At 41.8% G+C, this 23206-nt stretch overlaps 1 protein-coding gene across 1 annotated transcript; it reads left to right on the forward strand.

The window, feature by feature from the left end:
* Nucleotides 1-109: 109 nt before the first annotated feature.
* RPA1 (replication protein A1) lies at nt 110-22960 on the forward strand. Its single transcript, XM_054287453.1, has 17 exons — nt 110-182; nt 495-542; nt 801-879; nt 1398-1506; nt 2332-2420; nt 6979-7062; nt 8259-8391; nt 9367-9469; nt 10585-10653; nt 10794-10986; nt 12079-12218; nt 13821-13969; nt 15253-15385; nt 16618-16794; nt 18110-18217; nt 21502-21588; nt 21960-22960. The coding sequence occupies exons 1-17, from the start codon at nt 150-152 to the stop codon at nt 22065-22067; spliced, it is 1842 nt and encodes a 613-aa protein (XP_054143428.1). The 5' UTR covers nt 110-149; the 3' UTR covers nt 22068-22960.
* Nucleotides 22961-23206: the final 246 nt, after the last annotated feature.

A 23206-nucleotide genomic window follows, 5' to 3' on the forward strand; every position in this document is an offset into this window, starting at 1 on the left:
GCACCGGGCAGCCAATAGCGGCGCCGAGCTGGCGGGGCACGCCCGGCGTGGCGTGAGGCGGCGCCGGAAGGAGGCGGTGGCGGCAGCGGCGGCGGGAGGATTTGGCGGCAGCGGCGAAAGGATTTGGCGGCAGCGGTGGACGCGGCACCATGAGCGTGCGGCTGAGCGAAGGGGCCATCGCGGTGAGCGGCTCGGGGTGGGCTGGCATGGATCTGCTCGTTGTCAGGGTGGGAGGTGAAAGCCGGGCCTGGGCACCGGGTCCGGCCCGGTCCCGAGGGGAGCAGCAGGCCCGGAGCGGGGCCTGGTCCCGGGGGGGTGTCCTGGCCGCACTCGCGTTCGTGGCTCTTCCGCGGCAGTTTCTGCTCAGCTCCTTGGCTGCAGCCCTTCGTAGGTTGGGCCGATGGTCTCGGACATCCGAGCTCATTCTGGTTCGGTCGCTGCGGGTGGCGAGGCGTTCCGGTAACGTTTCCTGAGCGTCTCTTTCGTTTCTGCAGGCCATAATGCAAGGGGAGGAGGTCTCCAAGCCCGTGCTGCAAGTCATCGTGAGTACCGTCCCTTCCCTGGGTGGCTGCTTGTGGGGTCCTGAGTGCAGCCAGACTTTCCTCTGCAGAGAAGCCGAGCGAGGCTGCTCTACTTTTAGTTCTCTTAATTTTGTTTTACATTATTTGGTCAGTGTTGTTGGTATTAGTGTTCAAAAAAGCCGAGTAGATAAGTCACTTGTTGTTAATGTCAGTTTCTGTTTTTGAGAAGTTTCTGAACAAGTGTGAACTGACAGCCTGGTTGGTTTTTTTCCCCTGCAGAATACACGGGCTATTGCCACAGGAACTGGGCCCCCACGTTACAGAGTGCTGATGAGTGATGGGGTGAACACCCTCTCCTGTGAGTATGGCACGCTGCAGTGAGATTTTTCTAAGTTTGGAAATGCTAAGGGTTGTTAAATTCCTGGTCTGGTGACTGGATGCAAAGTGCTGAAATAAACATTGAGGTAGAATGTGGTTTTTCACTGGGCCACAGACTCTGAAGTATGCAACTGCTTTTTGTCATTTAGGTGAAATCTTTGACTTTTGGAACTTTGTGAAATATAAGCAATCAACTTGCTGGAGGATATAATGAAAATATAGAAACCTGTACATGTAATATTGATTTAAAAGTAATTTAGCTTAATCTATTTCTTAGCTTTTTGATATACAATCATTCTAGCTATCACCCCACTCTGACGTGTGGGGAATAAATACAGCATATTTTATGGTCAGTTTTGGTGACTTCTTAGCAGTTGCACGGTTTTCTTTGTCAAGTTGGAGATCCAGTGTAATATTTGACTGGCTGGAAAAGGTGTGGCAGCCCCTTTTAAAGCTGGCATTGTGAATTTTCTCAATATTTTCCTTCTGCTCCTGCAGCATTCATGTTGGCAACACAGCTGAACTCCCTGGTGGAAGAGGAACGCTTGTCAGCTCGGTGTGTTTGCCAGGTTAACAGATTCATTGTCAACAGCCTGAAAGATGGAAGGTATTTGTGATAATCCTTAAGTTCAGCCCTACAGAAAGGCAGCTGCACCAGTGGGGACTCTGTGCTTTGTGACTAGGCAGAGGCCAAGTGCTTTTGGTTGGGATTATCTGAACATACTCAGGTTTAGGGTGCGAGGGGGAAAGTCCACAGCACCAGTAACAGAAGAAATAAATTGCAGAATGTGGCTCTGGTGGGATCAGATGTATCTGGTACAGTGATTTAGTAATATAAAGTTTCAAGTTGCAATACTCCAACTCCAGCTGGAATACTCCAAATACTTGCACAAAGCTTCCTTAAAATTATCTGCTGGTGGAAAGAAACAATAAAGGTGTCTTGTTACTTAGGTGTTGTGGAATCTGGTCTTTTGTTAAAATTTGAGGAAATAAGTGGAAAACTTGAGGGAATAGGATACTTCAAAATTAGAAGAGATCCAGGTGAAACTATAACAGAGAAACTGTGTATATGTCTAGCAGGGTATGAACTATTCTTTTTATTCTGGGGAGAAGACAACAACTTTTGAAGCAGGAAATAAAAATCTGGTATGGTTTTGCTACTTTTAAAACACAATGGTTTCCCAAGCTGCTTTTGGTGCCTGTTCAGGCCTGTCCTTGATGCAGTGATATGAAGTGTCCTTGATATTGTTTCAAGCTTACTTGTCCCTCAAGAGAGGGCTTAGTTGACAGTGGAAAGCTTTTGTCTCCCAGATCCTTCATCCAAAGAATCAGCCTCTTAATGCTTGGCTTCCTCACCTGCTGCAGAGGATATCCAGAGATGGGAGTTGCAGAGAGGGTGAAGTCTTTGTTTGCTGTGTGTTCTGTGTTGCAGGAGAGTGGTGATCCTGATGGATGTGAACGTCCTGCAAACTGCTGATCAGGTTGGTGGGCCCATAGGCAATCCCCAGCCATACAATGAGGGTGAGTAGCTGTAAGTAAATACTTTTCTGCCACCTCAGAGCCTTTCAGCTTCTCTCTTTCACTTGAAAAAAAAAAGCAGGCAGACACGTTCAGGGTTTTTTTGTGCCTGGAATGAGGAAGTCCAGATCTTGAAAATCCTTTTTGTTCGTGTCACACAAACTGGGGTGTGTTCCTGTTTTAATAAACTCTGCACCATGGCTGGAGCTTGAGTCTCTCCATGGTGTTTGGAGCATCCATCCCTTATAACCTTGACAGGTTTTTATTGTAGTGAGTGGTCTCTACCTCGAGTTCCAGTAAGTAAACGGAAGCGATTTTATGTCTCCTCATAATGAGTAATCAAATAGATTCTAATTTCTCCTGTCTGGAGAGAAACAGGAGGAGGAAGATGGAATAATGATCTGTAAAAGTCTAAGATGGCATAGAGGGGATGAATAAAGAATGATGAATCTCTCTCTCTCTTTTCTATGTTCCTTTGATGCTCTTTAGCTCTCGTGTTGTCAGGCAGTGGTTGTAAAACAAAGGCTGCACTACACCCCTAAACTGCACACTTAAATGATGGAACTTGTGGAGGTAGGTGCCAAAAATTGGCACAGGTTCAAAAAGCAATTAGATGTGAAAGAGAAATCCATCAAAGGCTGTTAAACATAACAATACATCCTCTGCATGAATGTTAGGTGCAGGAAGCACTAAAACTTAGATTGTTTCAAGTACATAGACGAGAGACTGGTATGAAAACAGGAGAGCACAGAATTCCCTAAGCACTCCTTCCTACCATGCCCAGCTGAAAAAGGACTGAGGTACTGGCTGGACCTTAATCTGACCTGCCATTAATCCCCTTGGATCTGTTATGTTGCATAAATAACTGTGTTCTTCACTTTTGTGTGCTGAGCTTGCAGTTCTCATGCAAATGGTTTTTTAAATTAAAACATTTTTCCCTCTGAGAATGTTGAAAAGTCTGTGCTGCTCTTCCAATTCTGATCTTTTAAAAAGGAGGGAGAATAATAAGCACTTAAAGGAAATATTTGAACAGCTCTGTCAGTGATGTATACACAGATAATGGCTGGAATTTAATAGCAAACAGCTCTTCCTGAAGATATTTTTTTTTATCCTGAGAGAAGTGGACTAATATATTTTTATTACTAAGGGACCACACATTAGTGGCAAGAGTTTTCTGTAGAACAGTTGGGACAAACAGTGGTGGTAGGTACATTGCTCTTCTGGTTAAAAATCTATTCTGTTGCAAAGGCAAAGACATCTTTCTTCATTAACTTTTTCCAAGGGAATTAAGAGGGGCGTATGTTAAATGAGCCTAAAGAATCCTTTGTTCCTTTGATAGTTACTTAGCTAATTGCTGTTTAAAAAATGTGTTGACATCTCAGATTTTATGGTTTAATCCCACAGTTGCTGTAGAGACCAAGACTTTCAGAATAGCTACTGAGCAGACTGTTTTGTGCCTTTCTCCCATTTCCCTGCTTATGTGATACAAGAGCTTGTGAACTATAGTGTTTTTCAGTTATATTGTTGCTTAGAAACCACTGAGAACGTGGTATCTGACAGAATTGAGCTGAAAATATACCTATAACTATAAATTCTGGTAAAATTACCATTACTTTGATCAGAGTTGTGTTCTTCATTTGGACTTACAAAAATACTCCGCAGTGAAGGTTTCAAATCTAAACGCTTTTGGAGATGTTACAGGTCTGTGGTCATAATATGTGTGGGCTTGCACTAGGTAAAAGATGCCAAAAAAGATGTGATGTGTATTTCATTTTAACACTGATCTTATTCTGACGACTTCATACCCTTTTATTTGATACTAAATAAAGTTTCTGATACAGAAGATGGTAATAGTTTAGATTAGGTAAGCTTAACCCAGCCTTGCTGCTCTGCAAGCTGCAAGATTTGTCATGAAGGCCTTGATGAAATGGCAGAGGTGTGTATTTTAAATTGCATATTCTTTTAAGTTCCTGTATATATTAAGAAATTGTATTTTTTGTGGGACACTCAGCTAATGCAAAATGAGCATCTTAAATGTACTTCATGGTTTCTGTTAAAAAAAAAGAGTTCTGGTGTTTTAAAAATGTATCTTTTAGCCCTACTTTTGGTTTTCCCTGAAATACAGATCTCAGACTGCCAGACCTAGGATTAAGGAATATTCTTTCTCAGGCTGTAATAGCACAGTGGGACCCAGGGGGGTGAGAAGCTGGCTTTTGGCCACTTTACATGGGAGCAGTAGGTGGTTAATCTGCCTAACAAGGAAGCTGGAGACACAATCTTCTTATTACAAATCATAAAAACTTTTCAGGCAGCCTCTCATAATAGTATTGAAAATTAAGACTGAGCAGTTTGAGTTCTTGTTGAAGACTGGATGGTTGTGTTATTACTGTCGTTAATCTCATTCAAATTACTCTGATGCTGGACTTCCTTTTCACTTTGACAATGACTTGCTACTTATGTTTAACTCCTGTCATTAATCTTTCCATGTTGAGATGTTTATGTACTTGCACATTCACTTGAACTCCTTCCTCTTGCCCTTCCCACTGCTGTGATTTAGGGGTGTGTTGTTTCAAAGTGCATTTTTTCCCCCTTCTCTCCCTTCCCTGCTGCTCAGTTCTGGGGCAGGTCTTGTGTCATGGCATTGTGGCAAAACCTCTTGGTGACAAATTATTGGGAGCTGAGGGTTCCTGTTACACAGTTATTGCCTTTGAGTGGGCTGGGGGGCAGCTGCAGGCAAAGGTCTTGGGTTTACCTAATCTACCACACACAGCAGAAATGTGAGCAGGTATTTCAGCTGCTTTTTTCACCTCCTGCTAATAAAAACGAACAGCAAAAACCAGGCAGCCTCCTTGGTTTTCTGAGCACTTTAAGTGATCTGTAGGCCACCAGCCACCAAAAATCACAGTTTAGGAGTCCCTAGGCTCTGCAAGTGAGAAAATTGGAGAGATATTTCTGCTACTTCTGTATTTGAACACATGCACAGATGTGTGAATTTATTCTTACTCTGTTGAGAAACACTCGGCTGTGGGTAGGCAGCCATTAAAATGTGAATTTGTGTTTCATAACGCACACGTGTTCCAATGGATGTGGTGGTCTTGGGTTTGGTTTTCAGTGGAGTTTTTTTTTTTTTTTAATCACAAATTCCTACAGAAAGAAACATATTTGGAACAAAAGCAATAAGGAAACCTCTTGCTGCTTCATACCCACATTCTGTTCCTCCTGAATATTCCTCCCCTGACCAGACATATTTTTCTCTTAATGCGTCTTGTTGGGTTTTTTTCCACCTTCCCTTGCACAAAATGAGTTTGGGTGTGGAGTGCTGACCCTCTGAGCACCTGAGGCCACGGAGCAAGGGGGAGACCTGGCTCCTCCATCTAGTGGAACCTGCAGTAAATACACATTTTGCAGTTTGACGTCACGCTGTTGCCAGGGAGACTGTCACCAGTTCACCGATGTGACTCTGCTGCGGCAACTTAGAGATTGGGGTTGGTGCAAGGACCTGGATTTTGGATTAAAAATAACCAGAGGGTTGCCTCTGGAGACTCCTCCACCACATCAGGCAACACCTCACTGGGATCTCCTTGTGTTCCTTTCCTGTAGTTTGGTGCCATCCCTCTGTCCTGGGATTCTCTGCTTTTGTTCCTCGTGGTGCTCTCTAGGCTTGGTCTGACCTTCTTTGCTACTTTCTCTGAGCATCTTCCTCCTCACATCCCAAATCGCAGGGATTTTGCCTGCTCAGGCCTAGGTTTCCCTGTAAATCAAGACCTCAAGGATTAGTTGTGTCCAAAAGGACAAAAATGTTGGATATTTTCTCATCTAGAGGCAAATTACATTGTAAAGGAATTCAAATTTTTGGATGGTAGATTAGTCTTTTAATGGACTTTTACTTTAGATATGCCTGTCTGCTCTTTGCCTTGTAATTTATCATTAATTTAGAGCAAGTAAAAGCCCTGAAATCTAAAAAAATGGACACTTCTTACTATGGCATCACTTTTCTCCCTAAGCAATTTACTGCTGTGTGCCAAGAGGAGCCCTGGTGAATTCTGAAGTGATGGCTCCATCACCCCCACATTAAACATCTTCATATTTCAGAAATAAAACGCAGCAGGTGTTTTCTTTGTCTTGGGTTAACTTCAGATTTGACTTTACCCAGTGGATTTTTGGCCCTTTCTGAGTGATGAGACAGAATTCTCTACAGGTTTTTTTTATCATAGCTCTTAGGTAGGAGCAGAAACTACCTGTCAGAGCAATAGCAGCTGATAAACACTGAAAAGTTGTCAAGATTACTTCAGGGCTGTCCTTTTAAATCACCATCAGCCCTGAGTTCTTTCCAAGTAGAAAGCAGTAGCTTGAGGAAAGAGATCTGACTGGAATTCCTTCATGGTAGTGTTCAACAGATACCTGGCTGCTCCTGTGTCTTAAATACCTGGAGTTTAGCATGGTCTCTGTGAGTGTAATTATTTAATTTTTTTTTTTTTTGCATGCAAGTCTTATTTCCTCAAAGGGTACTTTTAATTAATGTGCTCCCTACTCTATGGTCTCTTTCCATTTTAATTACCAGGACAAGGGCAACGTTCTGCAGCTCCAGCAGGAAACCCAGCAGCCAGCAAACCACAGCAGCAAAATGGCAATTTGTCTGGACCAGGTAAGAGTCATGCTGGGCAGGAATTCTGATATGTGATCAGTGAGAAACTGCAGCTTCAGTTTAAATAAAATCCTTTCTTTAGTGGTGTTGCACAAGAAACTCTCCATTGAGGAGTAACCCATAGCTTGACAAGGTGAATTCTCTCAAGAGAACTGGTTATAAAAGGGGGGAAAATTTGTCCCTTTTCTTCCCCAAGAGGAAAACAAGCCCAAAAACCCCAACTTTATTCAGTTTACACTGCATTCTTGCTTTGTGGACACCCAAATTAGGCTGCAGCTTGGAGCTGGCCACCAACTCTGTGTGTTACCAGTGCTGAGATGGAGGCCAAACATTTTTTAGGCAATACACTGAAATTATTTGGTAGTACATCTAGAAATCTGTTTTTTGATCAAGATTTCAGTGAGATATTGGAAGATGCAGTCAATTTAAATGTCAGCCTGTAGACTTTTTTTTTTTTTAGCTAAAAAGTTGTCAATCCTAATTCTTGGTGCTGCTTTAACTTGTCTGTATTCTTTACCCCTGTGTTTAGGAAGAATTTTTAAATAGTAAAATTTTGACATTTGCTTAGAAACTTGCAGCAGAAAACAAGCTTCTCCTTCCTTGCTTAAAGCTGATCACAAGAGTTTTTTTCCATATACATTGACAAGTTTGAGTTTAGAATTACCAGTATCACTTTATGTTAAAAAACTGTTTGTAGGGTGTTTTTCCTTAGTTGTTCCCCCAAGTGGTGTCTTGTTCTAACACTTCCCATCCCTGGAAGTGTTCAGGGCTGGGTTGGATGGGGTTTTGGGTAGGGTTGTTTGTGGAAGGTGTCCCTGTCCTTGGCAGGGATTGGAATGATTCCCTTCCAACTCAAACCACCCTGTAATTCTGTTATTTTAGAGGATTTACTGCTAAACAGTTGTTTGCCACTTAAACTCTGTTCAAGTGGTTGACTCTGGACACATCTCCACTTAAGTGCAAGCACTCTAAAAGGTCTGAGAGTGTCTCTTCTGCAGCATTTTGCAGCCTAGAAAACACTTGTGACCAAGAGCAGAAACGATGCAAGAAGCTCCAAGCCCCTCTGTGGTGCCCACGTGGCACAGGGTGTTCCCTCCCCATGCCATGGTGGGAAAGTTCTGCCCCCTGAGTTGGTTTTAACCTGATTTTTGTGTGTGAGGCTGAAATCCTCTCTGCTCTGTTGTGGTTTTTGGAAGGTCCTGCTGCTCCCAAGTACCACGCTCCCTCCCACCAGTTTGGAAAAGCGAGTGCTCCCAGTGCCCTGAAGACACCTGGGGGGTCTCAGATCAAAGTGGTGCCCATTGCCAGCTTGAATCCATACCAGTCCAAGTGAGTCCTTGTGGTTTGCCAGGCCTTTTGTTCATCTCACAGGCATGGAGGAACAATACCTTTGTTGTGATTTTCTGTGTGTGAGTGTCTGTCAAATAATTCATTGAGCTCTTTGGATTTTATTGGTTAAGTTCAAACAAACCAACCCAACAGCAACCACAAAACCACCCAGAGAACGAAGCAGAAAACCTTCCACAGAAACACTGGTGGGCTTTGTTTTGTTTTTATGGGGTTTTGTTTTCTTGTTGTTGTTTTGGGTTTTTGTTTAGGGTTTTGTTTTCTGATATTTTTTCCTGTGGAGAAGGGTGTTCTTTTCTTTCTTTTTTTTTATCTTTTTAAATTGCATCAACACTCTTAACAATCTGAGATTTGCTTTGCCATTGTCTTGGTGCAGCTGCCCTGCTGAGCTTGATAGGTTTTTAATATTTTAGTTGAAAATCGATTGACTTGTCTGGGTTTTTTTTTTTTCCTAAAGCAACCTTCTTTTTGGTAACTTAATGACAAAACAGCTCAGTAAGCTATTCACTTCAGCTACTGAGCTGTTGAAAAGCATGAGGATGTAATTATTTAGTGAATGACATTTTTAAGTTATGCAAACTGATTTGATTACCCAAGTTAAATGCGAATCCTATAATTGAGCTCTTGAGTTCTGGCGTGGCTTTTCAGAGCAGGCAAACTGCTGTGTGAGAAATGTACCCTAGAAGAGTAAAAGATTTGAGGCCTGCTTCTGTGCAGAAGGATTGTTCACTATTATTATCATACTGGATGTTTTATGGCTGCTTTGTTGCCTTCTCTACAACTTTGTGTCTTTAATGGTCTAGGCCATTAAAACTGAAAGCAAAGAGTTGCCGAGGTGCAGTGGGAAGATTCTGGCTTTTAAATAATCACATTCCAGTTCCAAAGGTTTGCCAAGCCAATCTCTTCTTTAAAAAGATGCAAAGAGATGCAGAGCAGTGATTTCTTGAATGATTTCAGGTGGACCATTTGTGCTCGTGTTACCCAAAAAGGTCAGATCCGCACGTGGAGCAACTCTCGTGGGGAAGGAAAGCTCTTTTCCATAGAGCTGGTTGATGAAAGTGTAAGTGTCATATGTTGAGACAAAGATAATGTATGCCAGATGCTGATGAACCTTTCATAAAGGCAGAATAGAGGAAATAAAGTGCATTTTTCGGAAATGATTTTTTTTATTACAACTGAAACTTGTATCCCTGCATTCATTAAGTTGCACATCAACGTGCCAGTTTTTATCCAGAATGAAGTCTTAAATGTGCAGCATTGCTGATTATTTTTCATCAAAGTCTATAGTGTGTGACTGGATTTTTGCAGCTTCAAAATAGAGTTGTTTATGCAAACTGACAACCTAATACTGAGGGTTGTGGTGGTTTCCTGGAGATTGAGAGTGACATCTCCTCCTGGCTGAGCTACACCTTACAAAACAGGGAGTGAGAGGAGCATTACCTCCAAGTTACAAGCTTTCAATTTTCATGAGGAAATTGGAGTACAAATTATTGTAACACTGAGAAATCTCCTTTGTGGTTTGTTTGGGGAATGGTATCTGGTTAATCTAACTGAACTTGCAGTTTGTCAAACCTCTTATCAAATTACAGCCTTCTGTCGTGAAAACAAACAAGATTCTGCTAGATTATATTGAGTGTAAAATGTGAGGTTAATAATGTAACATGTTGTCACCAGGCATTTGTTTTCTCTGCATAGTGTCTATATTCTTCCTTTTTTTTTTTTTTTTAAACAGTGTTTATATCTAGTGAGGGTATAATTGTTATTAATTCTTACTTATAGACATATCTGAGTGGGAGCCATCACAATATACTGTGTGCTAACTTGTGGAGCTGTGGGGTGTATTTGAATTTTATTCCATCACTGCCAGTTTTTCTGGCATTTTCAGAGGTGTCTCTATGATGGATGCAGTTCTTATGCATTTTATTCTGAAGCTGTAGAAGTACTAATGAGACTTGAATATGAGGTTTGATTGTCAGGTGTAGAATATGTCATTTTAGCTCTAAGTACAGATGTGAAGAGAATGTTGTTTGTTTCTCACACGCCTGGAGCAACCCTAGCAGACCCCACTGTCTCTGCAGGACTGCTACCACTTAACATTGCAAAGATTTTATTTTTTTTTTTAATCTTTTTCCGTGCCAAATTTCACTTCTGACCAGCTCCCCTATTTTCCTGCAGGGTGAGATTAGAGCTACTGCATTCAACGATCAAGCAGACAAGTTCTTTCCACTCATTGAATTGAACAAGGTATGGTAGCTTTGTGCTTTCTTAGACTGACAGGAGCTGGAAAAGAGGAACTTGAGCCTAGCAAGGATTTTTAAAGGTGAACACAATCTATTTTCCCTCACTGCTGATAATACCCCCTGTTTCATTGCTTTATCCTGTAGGTATATTATTTTACCAAAGGCAATTTGAAGACTGCTAACAAGCAATATACAGCTGTTAAGAATGACTACGAGATTACATTCACTAATGAGACTTCAGTTGTGCCCTGTGATGATGCCCAGCATCTTCCATCTGTTCAGTTTGATTTTGTATCCATCTCTGACTTGGAGAACACGCCCAAAGACTCGATTGTTGGTCAGTCAAAAGTAGAAAAATGGCAAATTTTAAAGCTTTGAAGTTTGATTTTTGTGTCCTGAATTCTGGGCAGGTAGTGAGCATAGGATGCTTTGAGTGTTGTGATCTCTTAATTGAAGTCATCCAGTGATGGTTGCCATTAAAAATTTCTCAGACAATTTTCCTGTTAAGATGATTTTGCCTGTTTTCTAGCAATGTATAACAATTATTCCTCAAACTTGTGCTTCAAACTGAAGACAGTAGGTGAGAGTTGTTTATTGTACTGTGATCACTGTTTTCCACAGAAAAAGGCTGAAAGAAAAAATGCCCTTGCTCAGCATGTGTGCATTTCATACCTTCTGTGGTCTTGCTTTCTTTCACTATCTAATTATCTCTGTAGTGATTTTGGCATAATTCATTGCATCCAAGTCCAAGTTGCATGACTGTTTTGGCTTGCTTTATGAAGTATTGGAGGTTTGTTTTTCTGTAATTCGTTGAGCAGAGTACTCCGGAAAAAATCAGAGGCTTGGGTGGGGGCGAGGGTTCTCAGGTTTCAGAGGCACAAGACGCCTGTGATTCAGAGACATTCAGCTGGGAATTTTAAAGGTAGATGGGAAATATTAAAAGTGGTGTATTTTTAGGGACTGCACAGGGGATTGCTTTAGCTCTTGCCACCTGAGCATGCAGACTTGTTAAAGTTGCAACTTGTAATTGCAGAGTTACGTGGAGGCACGAGCCAGTTGTTTCATTGTGTTACAGCCACTTTGAAGGCTCTTGCTTGTGCTTTAACAGCAAGTGTGTTACATGATCGGGACTGAAGTCCTTTGACAGAATGTGATGGGGAAAGATAGTACAATGCCTTGATCTCTCTAATGTGGTGAGGCTTGCATTCATGAATATCTTAATGACTGCGTCAACAAAATTAAAGCACTGAGGAGTTCTGTAGTGGAACATTCCTACCATAATACACTTAATTTCCATATCAGATTTCATTTCAATAGGGAGCTGGGATACAAGGTAAAAATCTGACAGTAGGTTTGAATTCTTCTCTTGTGATCTTGTGTTCTCCAATTGTGACCCTTTGAGTAACTCTAAATTGTAACTGTTTCTCAGATGTAATTGGAATTTGCAAGAGCTACGAAGATGTCACTAAAATTACAGTGAAAGCTAACAATAGGGAGGTTTCAAAGAGGAACGTGCATCTGATGGATACATCAGGGAAACTGGTGACAGCTACACTGTGGGGAAATGAGGTATGTGCTCTCTTACCTGCTTTAACAAAGCTTCCTTGGTGTTAGGCTAGGCAGTGCTGTTGTCACCTGAGATGGGCACAGCACTGCCACAGTCCTGGGTGTCCAAGGATCAGGGGCCAAGAGAAGGTGAAAGACTGTCTGCTTGCATTCAGGTGTGATGTTCCTAACCTTTCCCTGACAAACTGCTGACATGATCTGACTAATGTGTTCTGAACAACTGCAGACATAATGTCTCAAGCCAAAATACTGAAAGTAACGGGCTCCAGGTTTAGGAAAGGGTGTGAGCTGCAGTTTGATGATGGAAAAGCCTGGTGGCTATGGCTGTCTCAAATAAGATGAATTTTATTTGTAGGTGGGATACATATTACCCCTAATGAGCAGGTTGAGAGGCTCTGTTTCAGACTGGGAGTTTAAAGCATCAGAGCCTTGGAAGTGGAAGTTTGAACAGTTGCAGTAAACTGTTTCCTTATCTTTTTAACAGGCTACTTTGTTTTCCACTGTTGTTATAGATACTTAGGGATTTATGTGGCAGTCTATAAAATGGGAGTGATCCTGCCAGCTTGACAGTGATGCTTTATGGCTAAATGATCAAGTGCACTGATACTGTAGGTACCTAAACACCATTAACCATCTGCTGATACAGATGAAGTAAACTGAAGTTCAGTATTGCAAAACCTTAAGACTGAACTAGGTTATAATAGGAGAGACTACTGGTATACAATTCCTGGCATAACTCTTCCAACAGAGATCAGGGTCTGCATTTTGCAAAGTTAAATCTGTTTGCTTGCTTGTAGAATAGAAATATCAATAAGCATTGAGGGGGAGTGATGTATGGCTTGCAGCTGGCACAGTTGGGGTCAGAATCTGGATGTCCTTTACAGCAGTCACTGCCATGACTGCTGGGATGTGTTTTCTGTTCTTTTTGCATCTCATGGGTACAGTAAGTGCTACTGCAACTCCAGCTCATTTGTTATCTTTAAGTACATGATCCTCCCCTTGCTTGCTGAGTGGTGTGGTGTCCATAAAATCTATACCTTTCAAACCCTCTCTCATGCCATGAGGTTCTTTGTTAGTGTCAGACTACTCAGGTGATGACAGTTGAACAACATTAGAGCAGCTTTATGACATAAAAAACAGAAGATGGAAAGTTGACTAGAAATGTTTGGTCAGCACAGCTGCACTTTTGTGTAAGTGGTAGTAAGATGGACATGATTGGCTCAGTGAAGCTGAGTGAGTTGTTTCATCTCCTGAGGAGTCTGATATGAACAATTAATTTTGTTTGCATTCCCATAACACATCTCCCTTCCTAAAATCCTGCTGTAAAGCTGCTGACAGAGGGGACCAGTCCTTTCTAACAAACCCGTGGTGTGATTTAAGGATTCTCTGGTTCCCCAGGAAACAGGGTGTTAGGATTGCACAGAAAATTGTCACCTACCTTTGCTTAAACTCCTAATGACACCATTCAAACCCTTACCTTTTAGATACAGTGGGGCAGTTTGATTCAGGTCTGGTCTCTTGTCATGATCTGTGAATTATGACCACAAGTTCAGAGCCTTTCCTGTAACTGTGCTGCTGCTGCTCTCTGGTTTTTCACACATGCAGGCTGAACAGTTTGATGGCTCCAGACAACCTGTGATTGCCATCAAAGGAGCCCGTGTCTCTGACTTTGGTGGCAGAAGCCTGTCTGTCCTGTCCTCCAGCACAGTTGTCATCAACCCTGATAGCCCAGAGGCTTTCAAGCTCCGAGGATGGTAGGAATGTGTTTATTTTGCTTTGTTTCAACCTCCTGCAGAGTATTTGTTTTATTTTGTTTCTCTGTGCTTGAGCAGTGTGTGTAGCACTGAGGGAAGGTGGCAGAGGCTGTGGCTTCCAGAGCTGCAGAGGCTTCTCTGGCTTGCAAGCCCTGGAGCCTGGAAGGCTGTTCCTTCTTAAGTTGTTCAATTCAAAAAACTTTTAATTCCATGACAGACCTTGAAAAATTGAAATCGGGCTAGTGCATGCTGACCCAAAGCCTTGGAAGGCAGCATGAAATCAGGCTTGACCAGCTCTACTTTCTGAGGCTTGATCTGAGAGAATGGTATTTTTTTCCCCACAGGCTTTTCCATTGTGTGGAATCTGATACACACTCAGTTAGTGCGGAGGGACTATTTGACATCTCTCAGTGTCTAGCTCTTGCCAGATATTTTTCAGATAGCAAAATAACTCTTTTATTGTCAGCAAAACAAAGCGATTTCATTGTTGCTTCTCCTGCAAGGAGCTGTTAAATTGTCTGTTGCAAGTATGAACGTGGTGAGATGTGGTGTGTGTGTGTGTGAAGAGGGTTAAGTGCCAACAGCATCAGACTTGTGAATCCTGAGTCTTCAGATTCCAGTTACATCACCCAAATGTGGATGAAATAAATGGCATCCTCCATTTGTCATTGAGCTCTCCCATACTTCAGAGGCTTGTTGGAGATAAAATTGATTGTGGGTCTGAGCTATTACTGTCACGCTTTAATTAAGCTCAATCTTGGAGCCTCGTTGGTGTGTTTGTGAAATCACAAAGCCCATCACAACGGGAATGCAGTGCAACCTTTTGCTGAAGAGCTCTGCTTTCTGATTTTAACAGAGGAAGCATAATCTTTTCAATGCTATTTGCTTTTCCTTTCGAAGCTGCTGCGAAGATAATGGTACCATGTAATTTAATTTTAATTATGGAAATATCTTGATGCCCTTAAATCTTGTTATCTGCCAGCCTCTAAGAAGTGTGCAGTGCGTGGTTTGACCACTAGCTGGCAAACAAATTGCAGTTATATAGAACAAAGCTGTCCTCCTTTTGTGGGTTTATAAAATACTGTGCTAATTAAGTCAGACTATTAACTTATTCTGAAATGCTATTTTTGTTTGCAATATACACATATTACTGTAATTGTTTCCTTTGCAATCATTGATAAAAAATCCCTCATGTATCGAGCACATGAAAATAAACGTAAGCTTTTGATAAGTCTGTGTGGTCTGCTCTCCAAAAATAGAAGTGCACATCTCTGTGGTTGCAGGTTTGACTCCGAGGGGCAGCTTCTGGAATGTACCTCCATCTCTGATGTGAGGGGTGGGCCAGCAGCTGGAGCAAATACCAACTGGAAAACTTTGTTTGAAGCCAAATCTGAGAACTTGGGACAAGGAGATAAGGTAAGGCATGGCCACTCAGTGCAAGCTTTGTGTATTGGGGAGAAAATAAAAAGCAAGGCTTTGTGCAGATATTCTTCTTATTCAAGTATTGAGCAGTAGGTGTTTACTGTCTTGGAATTTATGCTATTAATTAGTATTATTGTTTTTCAAATAAATCCAAGCTTGTTGCTGATGTTGCAACATGGTACTTTGTTTGCAAGAGAATTCTATGCCTTGTGTAAACGAAGGGAGGATGTTTTTACCCCAAAGATGTTCAAAGAGACAGCACAGAGTGTTCTAGGAGAAACAGGTGCATTAGGAGGAAGTGGTTTTCAAGGGTGCACACTTGGTCAATAGAAAAGCTGGTAATAAACCCCAGGTCCTTGGCTTTTCATTCCAGAAACCTCTCTAGGCTTATGCTGGTTTTTTGTTGTGGGGTTTTTTTGGGTTTTTTTTTTTTTGGGTTTTTTTTTAGTTTTGTGGAGTTTTTGAGGTTTTTTTTTTTGTCTCAGACTTAAATGCTATGCTGTTTGGGATATACAAGAACTTCTATCCATGGAAAAAAAACCTTTAAAATCATAGGATGGTTTGGGTTGGAAGAGACCATATTTCTTTCCAAACCTCTTATCGTGGGCAGGGATGCCACCCCTTAGATAAGGTTGCTCAGTCCCATCCAGCCTAGCTCTGAACACTTTCTCTTTACCTGAAATTCAGCTATTTTCTGTGACAATTTTTGTCCATGTTTCTTAAGCAACCTCTATTTTTCTGCTGAAAGACTTGACCGTGGTCTTAAACCATTATGATGATTATTTTAGTGTGGTGAGTGGGTATTTTGTTCTGTAGGCTATAGTTTAATCAAATGCTTATCTGTAACACTACACAATAGGCTTTCTGTTTTTTGTATTGGTTCCTGAAAGAAGCGTAGGAAAGTGCAGAATCTTAATCCTGCGAAAAAGTGCAGATTTGAACAGACACAATGGAGAATCAAATATGCTTTATCTAAAGAAGACCTAGCAATTGGAGTTTCCTGCAATGGAAACACAAAATAATCTTGCTGTAGGGGCTTTATTAACATAATGGAAGCCTAAAAATTATTGCAACAGAGGGGTTGATTTACAGTTTCCCAGTAATCCATAGCTGTTAAGCTTTCTAATCCTAAATATCCAAGTATGGTTGCCTTGCTTTTGTAGTTAATTCAGAATGGGGGAAACATTGAGTATTTTGAGGCTAATGTTGCACACTCGCTCTGGCAGGCAGATTATTTTAGCTGTGTGGGCACCATTGTACATCTGCGCAAGGAGAACTGCATGTACCAGGCGTGTCCCTCCCAGGATTGCAACAAGAAGGTGATAGACCAGCAGAACGGCCTTTACCGCTGCGAGAAGTGCGACCGCGAATTCCCCAACTTCAAGTACCGCCTGATGCTCCTGGTGAGTACCCGGATCACATTTCAGGGCGTTCCCTGCCACGTTCCCAGCACAACCCAAGCAGGAAATCTTTTGAGGATGCTGTTTGTCTGTCTGTGCTGCAACCCTGTGAGTTACAGGGTGTTTAGCTGTTTAGTGTGCTGTTACCTGAGTGAGGGATGTTTCATTGAGCTGATTAGCAGTTTGTTTTCCTAGTGCTCCAATTAAAAGGTTTTCTCTTTGCCAAAAAGTTGCTGCTAGCTCAGTTGGTTCTGGTTTCCAAGTGTACTATGCAGTGCAGAATACAGATGGCCCCCGCCTCTTCAGTAGTGAAGATAAACTGAAGTAAAATGGCATTTCTGGAGAGCAGTAATTGCACTTTTACAGCTGCTACCTATATTTAGTACAGTTTTTTTTTGGTAGGTATTGTTCTGCCTCGTGCTTTAATGGAGTCTGCTTTAGAAAGTTGTCTGGGGATTATTATTGTGATGCCCACTTACACCATAGGCATTGAACTTCCTCGTGTTTTACATTATAAATTAGAGTTGTATCTGCTTTTTAGAAATGCTCTGCCAGGTGGGCATGCAGAGAGAAGGGAACTATCCCTGCAGCTTCTTAAAACACAAACTGCTTCTGAATAATTTTTATCTGATAACTTCTAGGAATACATGAAGTGCTTTACATAGCAGAGTCATTCTTGTAGAATATAAAGAGGATGCTGAGGGTGCACTCAAGGCCTTCAGAGCAGTGTCTCCCATTTCCTCATTCCTAATTGTCAAAGCAGCCAGGAAATGCATGTGAGGCTGGAAATTGATCTTTTAACTAAGCAAATCTAAACCAATCTTTTAATTGATTTTTTAACTTTTAACTATCTTTGAGTGTTTTGATAGTTTCCTACATAACATAATGTTCTGTGAGTTTATGCTCAAGTACTCAGGTATGTGCAAAGTAAATTCAGTGTGCAGAGCTGCTGCTGTTCCCTTTGGTGGTTGTTGTTCTGGGATACCTGTTCCTGCTCTTCAGTGGCAGCAGAAACACAGCTGAGCATCCATCAGTGTTTTCCTGCTATGATCTTGTTGGCCTTGCCCTGTGGTTCAATCTACTGCCAGAGTTAACTTGTGTTAAGTTATGGACATTCTGTGGAGCTTAAAAAAGGTAGGAAGTCACTTCTTTCCACCCACAGTGATTGAAAGGACACACAGGTCAGGCTCTGAGAGTTAACTAGGAGTTTAAAACTCTCTATGGCTTTGTGATTTTTTTTTTCTTTTGTGTTGTCTTCTTTCTGGAGGAAAAGGCAACTGGAAGAAATAACCTTTTGGGTTTTGTTGTTGTATTCTAGGTGACCATTGCAGACTGTCTGGAATATCAGTGGGTGACTTGTTTTCAAGACACAGCAGAATTCATTCTTGGCCAAAATGCTGCTTTTCTGGGAGAACTGAAGGAAAAGGTCAGTCAATTAGCTTGTTGTATTTTTACTATTTGCCTTGAAGTTGAACTATGGTTCATTCATCCTCTATTGGGCTGCCCTCAGATTTCTTGGGGTTTTTTGGGTTTTTTTGATCCTTCTGGTTAGGAAATATTCTTGTAATGTTTTGAAGGCAGCTCTGGCAAAGATGTAAGGTTTGTGTGGAGCACCAGTGCTGATCCACCAGAGAGCATGGTCTGATATTTGTGTGTGAATGGACAGCAAATGTGGCAAAGGCACTGGGTCATGTTCATGTACTTGCTGTGAGAATTAAAACCATTGAAAATACATTAAATAATGCCATATGAAAGAAAGAGATGTTCTGTTTCATTTGTCAAGGATTTGATTTGCCCTTTCTCTGGGTGATAGGCCAGCTCAGCCCAAGGTTGTCCTACAGATGTTGGCCTTCAGTGTCTTTAACAAGTTCACAAATCATTGCTTCTCCCTAGCCTGAAGTTCTTGGCAGGGACTTGTTTACTCTCCTCAGGATTATTTTCCACAGGCCATCTGCCTGAAGAACAGAGATTTGCCTGCTTTCCCCCATAGTTTGCTCCCACAGTCAGTCTGTCTCCCCCTGAGCTCTTTTGGCTGCTGAAAGCTGCAGCTCAGCCTGTCCTCATCACCTGGACCTGCAGAGGCAGCTGCTCACCCCAGGGTTGTGCCACAGCCTTTGTGGGACTGACAGCTTTCACAGTGTTGGCTCCTGTTGAAAACACAGCCTGTTTTATCATTGTACCTAGACTGGAAAAATCTGCAAAAAAAACCCCAACCCTAGTTTAGCAATGAGTGCAGACAACATTGCCCCTAATGTGTTCCAAAAATTTGTTTACAAAATCAAAAAGTTCTAGAACACTTTGTATGTATCTTTGTTAAGTAGGCAGGAAGCTTTTTGAACTGATGTGTGTGAGCCCACTTTTGAAGGCTCTTTTTTTTCCCCCCCACCAAATATCATCAGAATTTTGTGGGTCTCACAAAAGCCACAATTTGTAAAACAGGTCATTGGCAGAGGTGCTGAATTGATCTTTCTGTGCAGATTAGGACAATTTTTAAGGTTTTAAGTCATTAGACACTAACAGGCAGTATTATCTTCCCTTTTGTCGCTCTGTGCTTCTCTGCTGCCTTTGTCTTTCTTCCAACCAAAATAATCTTTTCCTGATTTTTTTTTTTTTTTAACTTGTGTACTGTATAAAAACTGTGTGGCTTTGTTTTGTTTTTAAATGATGATGTGGAATGCATGATAAGTTCTTGAATTGCATATGAGCCTTGCTGTGCTCCCAGGCTAAGGCTGGTTGATTCCAGGGCTCCACAGATATCCCAGTTGTTGGTTAACCCCTTGCTTGGCTGTGGGAGGGAAATGGAGCAGGAGGCATTGTTGAGGCTGTTGTGCCTTGAGACACTGGTGTAGACCTCTGTTTCTACAGAGCAGGGCTGTTTTTCCTGTAGTATGGAATGATTTTTGGAGGTTTTCTGCACTCTGGCTGGCGGAGGTGAAGGGTACAAAGGTTGTGGTGTGGCATGCTGAGTTTTTGTGGCATTACAAAGGCTGGCCACCTCTGTTCTGTAGGAAGATGTCTAGCTGGGGGGATTCTAATTAGATGTGCTTGCACTTTTGCATTTCCATTTTCAGGCTTTCTTAACCTGTCAATGTTTTCTTATTTCAGCCGTGCTTAATCTCTGCTAGAGTTTAAACAAAATTTCTTAAGTTGCTTTTAATGCTGAAGATACCTGGGTGGGGAAGGAGAGACAGCAGATCCTATGTACCAGTACAAACATGTAATGTCTTTTGAAGAGCTGCCTAATGGAAATGGCTGAGGATAGAAAATGGAACATAATATGGAGTGAGCCCTTGAGCAGGAATGCTTTGTGTTCCAGGAGAAATTGGTTTTGATTTGACACTTTTATGAGCCTTTAAAAATGGTACTCGATGCATTTGCAGCAAGCTTTTCTTAGTGGCTTTTCTCTGATAGAGCTGATGCAGTGTCTTGTGAAGTTGGTGGGAGTCTTTTCAGTGCTCACAGTATGGATGGAGTTCATGTACAGCCTGTGACCACGCTAAGCACAGATACATGTGCAAGGTTTTTCATCTGCCTCTCGCCTGTGCTTGTTAGATACCAAAGGAGCTAATGTGGGGTAGCAGTGGCTGCTATGCTGAGGGCATTTTCAACTCACTAATGGTTAGCACAGTTTGTGACAGAGCTGCAGAGAGGAGCTAAATGCTTTATTAAGCGAGTTTTCTTATCCTCTAATCCATAAGATGGCCAAAGGAGGGGGTTTTAATATTCAGGAGGGATATGCTTAAATTCTGTAATCTGTGAACCTAGCTGCTCCTGTTCACCTCCATTTGTTGTGCTTTTCTAAACCCTAGGAGAATGACTGTGTAGTGTAAAATAGTGCTGCACACAGTGAAAAACAGCAGATGTAACACTTGGAATGTGAGTGGAACTGGGGTGGATTCAATTCCAGATCAGATGCTCTGTCTGCTGCTGGAGTGACTGATCAAGTCAAGTGCATCTGGTAGATAAATGCATTAATAATTACTTGTCAGTATCATCAGGGAGATGCAGGATATTTTTTGAATGTCAGCAAAGGTTTTTACGACTCATATTTTTACAAAAATAAACTTTTTTTTTTTCACAGTCTCCACGACTTGCCTGCTCCTTTTCTACTGTTTTGACAAATTGTCTATTAGAAATGATGATGATGATGTTTAGTGTTCATATGGTAATTAGAAGCTGCTTATGTTATAAATATGACACAGTCTTCTCATGGTTATTAAAGCACGTTCAAAACATGGATCTGATTTTTTTATAGAACATTCTCTCAAATAGGCCTGTGTCAGGATGGGAAGGATTCATGCAGCTTTGATGGATAAGCAGAAAACCAGAATGCCTAATAAGGCAATTAATAAGGAAATAGTTAACTCTATCAGTGTTTGTGATCACAGCACAACACCAGAATTAGCCAGTTTGGCAGCTCCTGAAGATTTGTAGTATTTTTGTTCCTTACACCTGGTTGCAGATTCAGTGCAATTGTATGTTCCTTTGTTTAAGCAGCTAAAAAGTTGTCACCTTTTTTATTTTAAAAACCTTTGAGTTATGGGTTTGGCATCTAAAATGTGATGATGGAACACTCAGCTCTGCCTGTGTGGGCCAGGTAGCTCCAGGGTTTTGCCAGCCTCCCCAAAAGCTGAGCTGCTCTCAAAGTTCATGGCTCTAGTGGGAGCCTGGAGTGTCTGCAGCTCATCCCTGTCTTTGTCCTTCCCTCAGAACGAGCAGGCTTTTGAAGAAGTGTTCCAGAATGCAAACTTCAACACCTACGAGTTCAGGATCCGGGTGAAGCTGGAGACTTACAACGTAAGTGTTGCCCAAAAGGCAAATAATGTAGTTGTGGCTTTTGTAGCTCAGCTTGTCTCCATAGGAGGTGACTTCCTCCTCTTATGTTTGTGGGGAGAGGTTTCCCTTGCTCACAGAGAACAGAAGATTCCAGAGATCACACAAATGCTGTCAGTCTTGAGCACTGAAGGAGGGATCCTTGCTGCTCCCTCTCAGGCTCATCAAGAGTGGCTGGTTTCACATGAAAACAACATGCCAGCTCTGGGAGGTCGTGTTGGCACTCCCAGCTAACCCAGATAGCATGAGCAGTAAGTTACTGGGGCAGAAGGATGTTGGAATCAATGCCTGGAGTGCTTCATGTTCTTTTACATGCTAAAATTTCTCTTTTGCAGGACGAGTCTCGTATTAAGGCCACGGCACTGGACGTCAAACCCGTGAACTACCGAGAATACAGCAAGAGGTTGATTGCCAACATCAGGAGGAATGCTCAGCTGGGATGAGGAGGCCAGTGCTGGCTGCTTGAGCCTAGAATTTCCAGGAAAAACTCACTAGATAATGTTACCTTGACATTTCCCCCACCTCGTGTGTGACAATTGGGCATTAGTTACACCCAGCATAGTGAGCTGAGTGATTTTTGCAATTCTCTGGAGATGTGCTCTGGGAGGTAAGAGTGAACTGTGATGGCCACCACTTTGTAGCCTGTTGTGGTCTGTTAAACTCTGACAGAGCTGAAGAGGAATCTCTAGACAGATTGCCAAGGTCTTTAGACAAACCCCCGAGAATGTCTGAAGTAACTTTGCTCTTTTCCTATATGTAAAGCTGAATTATATAACCATTTTGTCTTCTTTGCAAGGGAGTAGTGACAACCTTGACACTTTGACTTGTTCAGCAGAGGGCAGGAGGAGCAGTGTCACAGAGCTTTCAGATCTGGACAAAAGAGAACAGGTCTATTAGTACAAGTTAGTTCCCTTCCATAGAATTCAAAGGCTTTCACTTTCCACAGGTGCCATGCAGTTGTTAATGCTTGGAATGGCAATATGGTAGAATTATTAATCAAAGACATATCTCTTATATCTGAAGAATATCCTTCCTTCAGGGTTTAATAGACTGAGTCAGATGGGTCTGATATTAATCAAAATTGTCTCTTCTGAGGAAGGCAGATAAGCATTGACTCTCCATCCCCCAGGGAAATCCAGGCAACTACAAAGCATTGCTTTAGTTTTCTCTTCAATTAATACTATGGATTTCTGACTGATTTTCTTTGGCTCACAGTTCCTGCCTATACATGTTTTGTATGTTTGTATGTTGAGTTTCTTTGGTTTTATTTGTAATGATGTTAATCAGAAAGAGGTCTTTAAGTGGGGGGTGCTTTGTTTCAATAAACACTGTTTAATTCCTGCATACTGAATTTTGCTTTCTTTGAACACCAAAGACTTCTCATTACTGGAAAGCAATTAATTAGCTTTCATAATAAGCATTCACTTGGGGGAGATGTTACCTTATTACAAACTCTAAGGTTAGACTGAAGAATGGAGACTTCCTTGCCTGATGTTAACAGCATGGAAATGCAGTGATATTTTCACCATTTCTGTGCCTGAGAATGCTGATGAGCTGGCACTTCTGGGATTTTTATTGACGT

Source organism: Melozone crissalis, unplaced genomic scaffold (genome assembly GCF_028551555.1).
Source record: "Melozone crissalis strain CALT ecotype California unplaced genomic scaffold, PUWL_Pcris_2 ptg000057l_1, whole genome shotgun sequence".
NCBI lineage: Eukaryota > Metazoa > Chordata > Aves > Passeriformes > Passerellidae > Melozone > Melozone crissalis.

Coding starts and splice junctions, on each gene's coding strand:
- RPA1 (XM_054287453.1), top strand. CDS start 150: ATGAGCGTGCGGCTGAGCGAAGGGGCCATCGCG. Junction 543..800: donor AGCCCGTGCTGCAAGTCATC/GTGAGTACCGTC, acceptor TTTCCCCTGCAG/AATACACGGGCTATTGCCAC. Junction 10,987..12,078: donor GCCCAAAGACTCGATTGTTG/GTCAGTCAAAAG, acceptor ACTGTTTCTCAG/ATGTAATTGGAATTTGCAAG.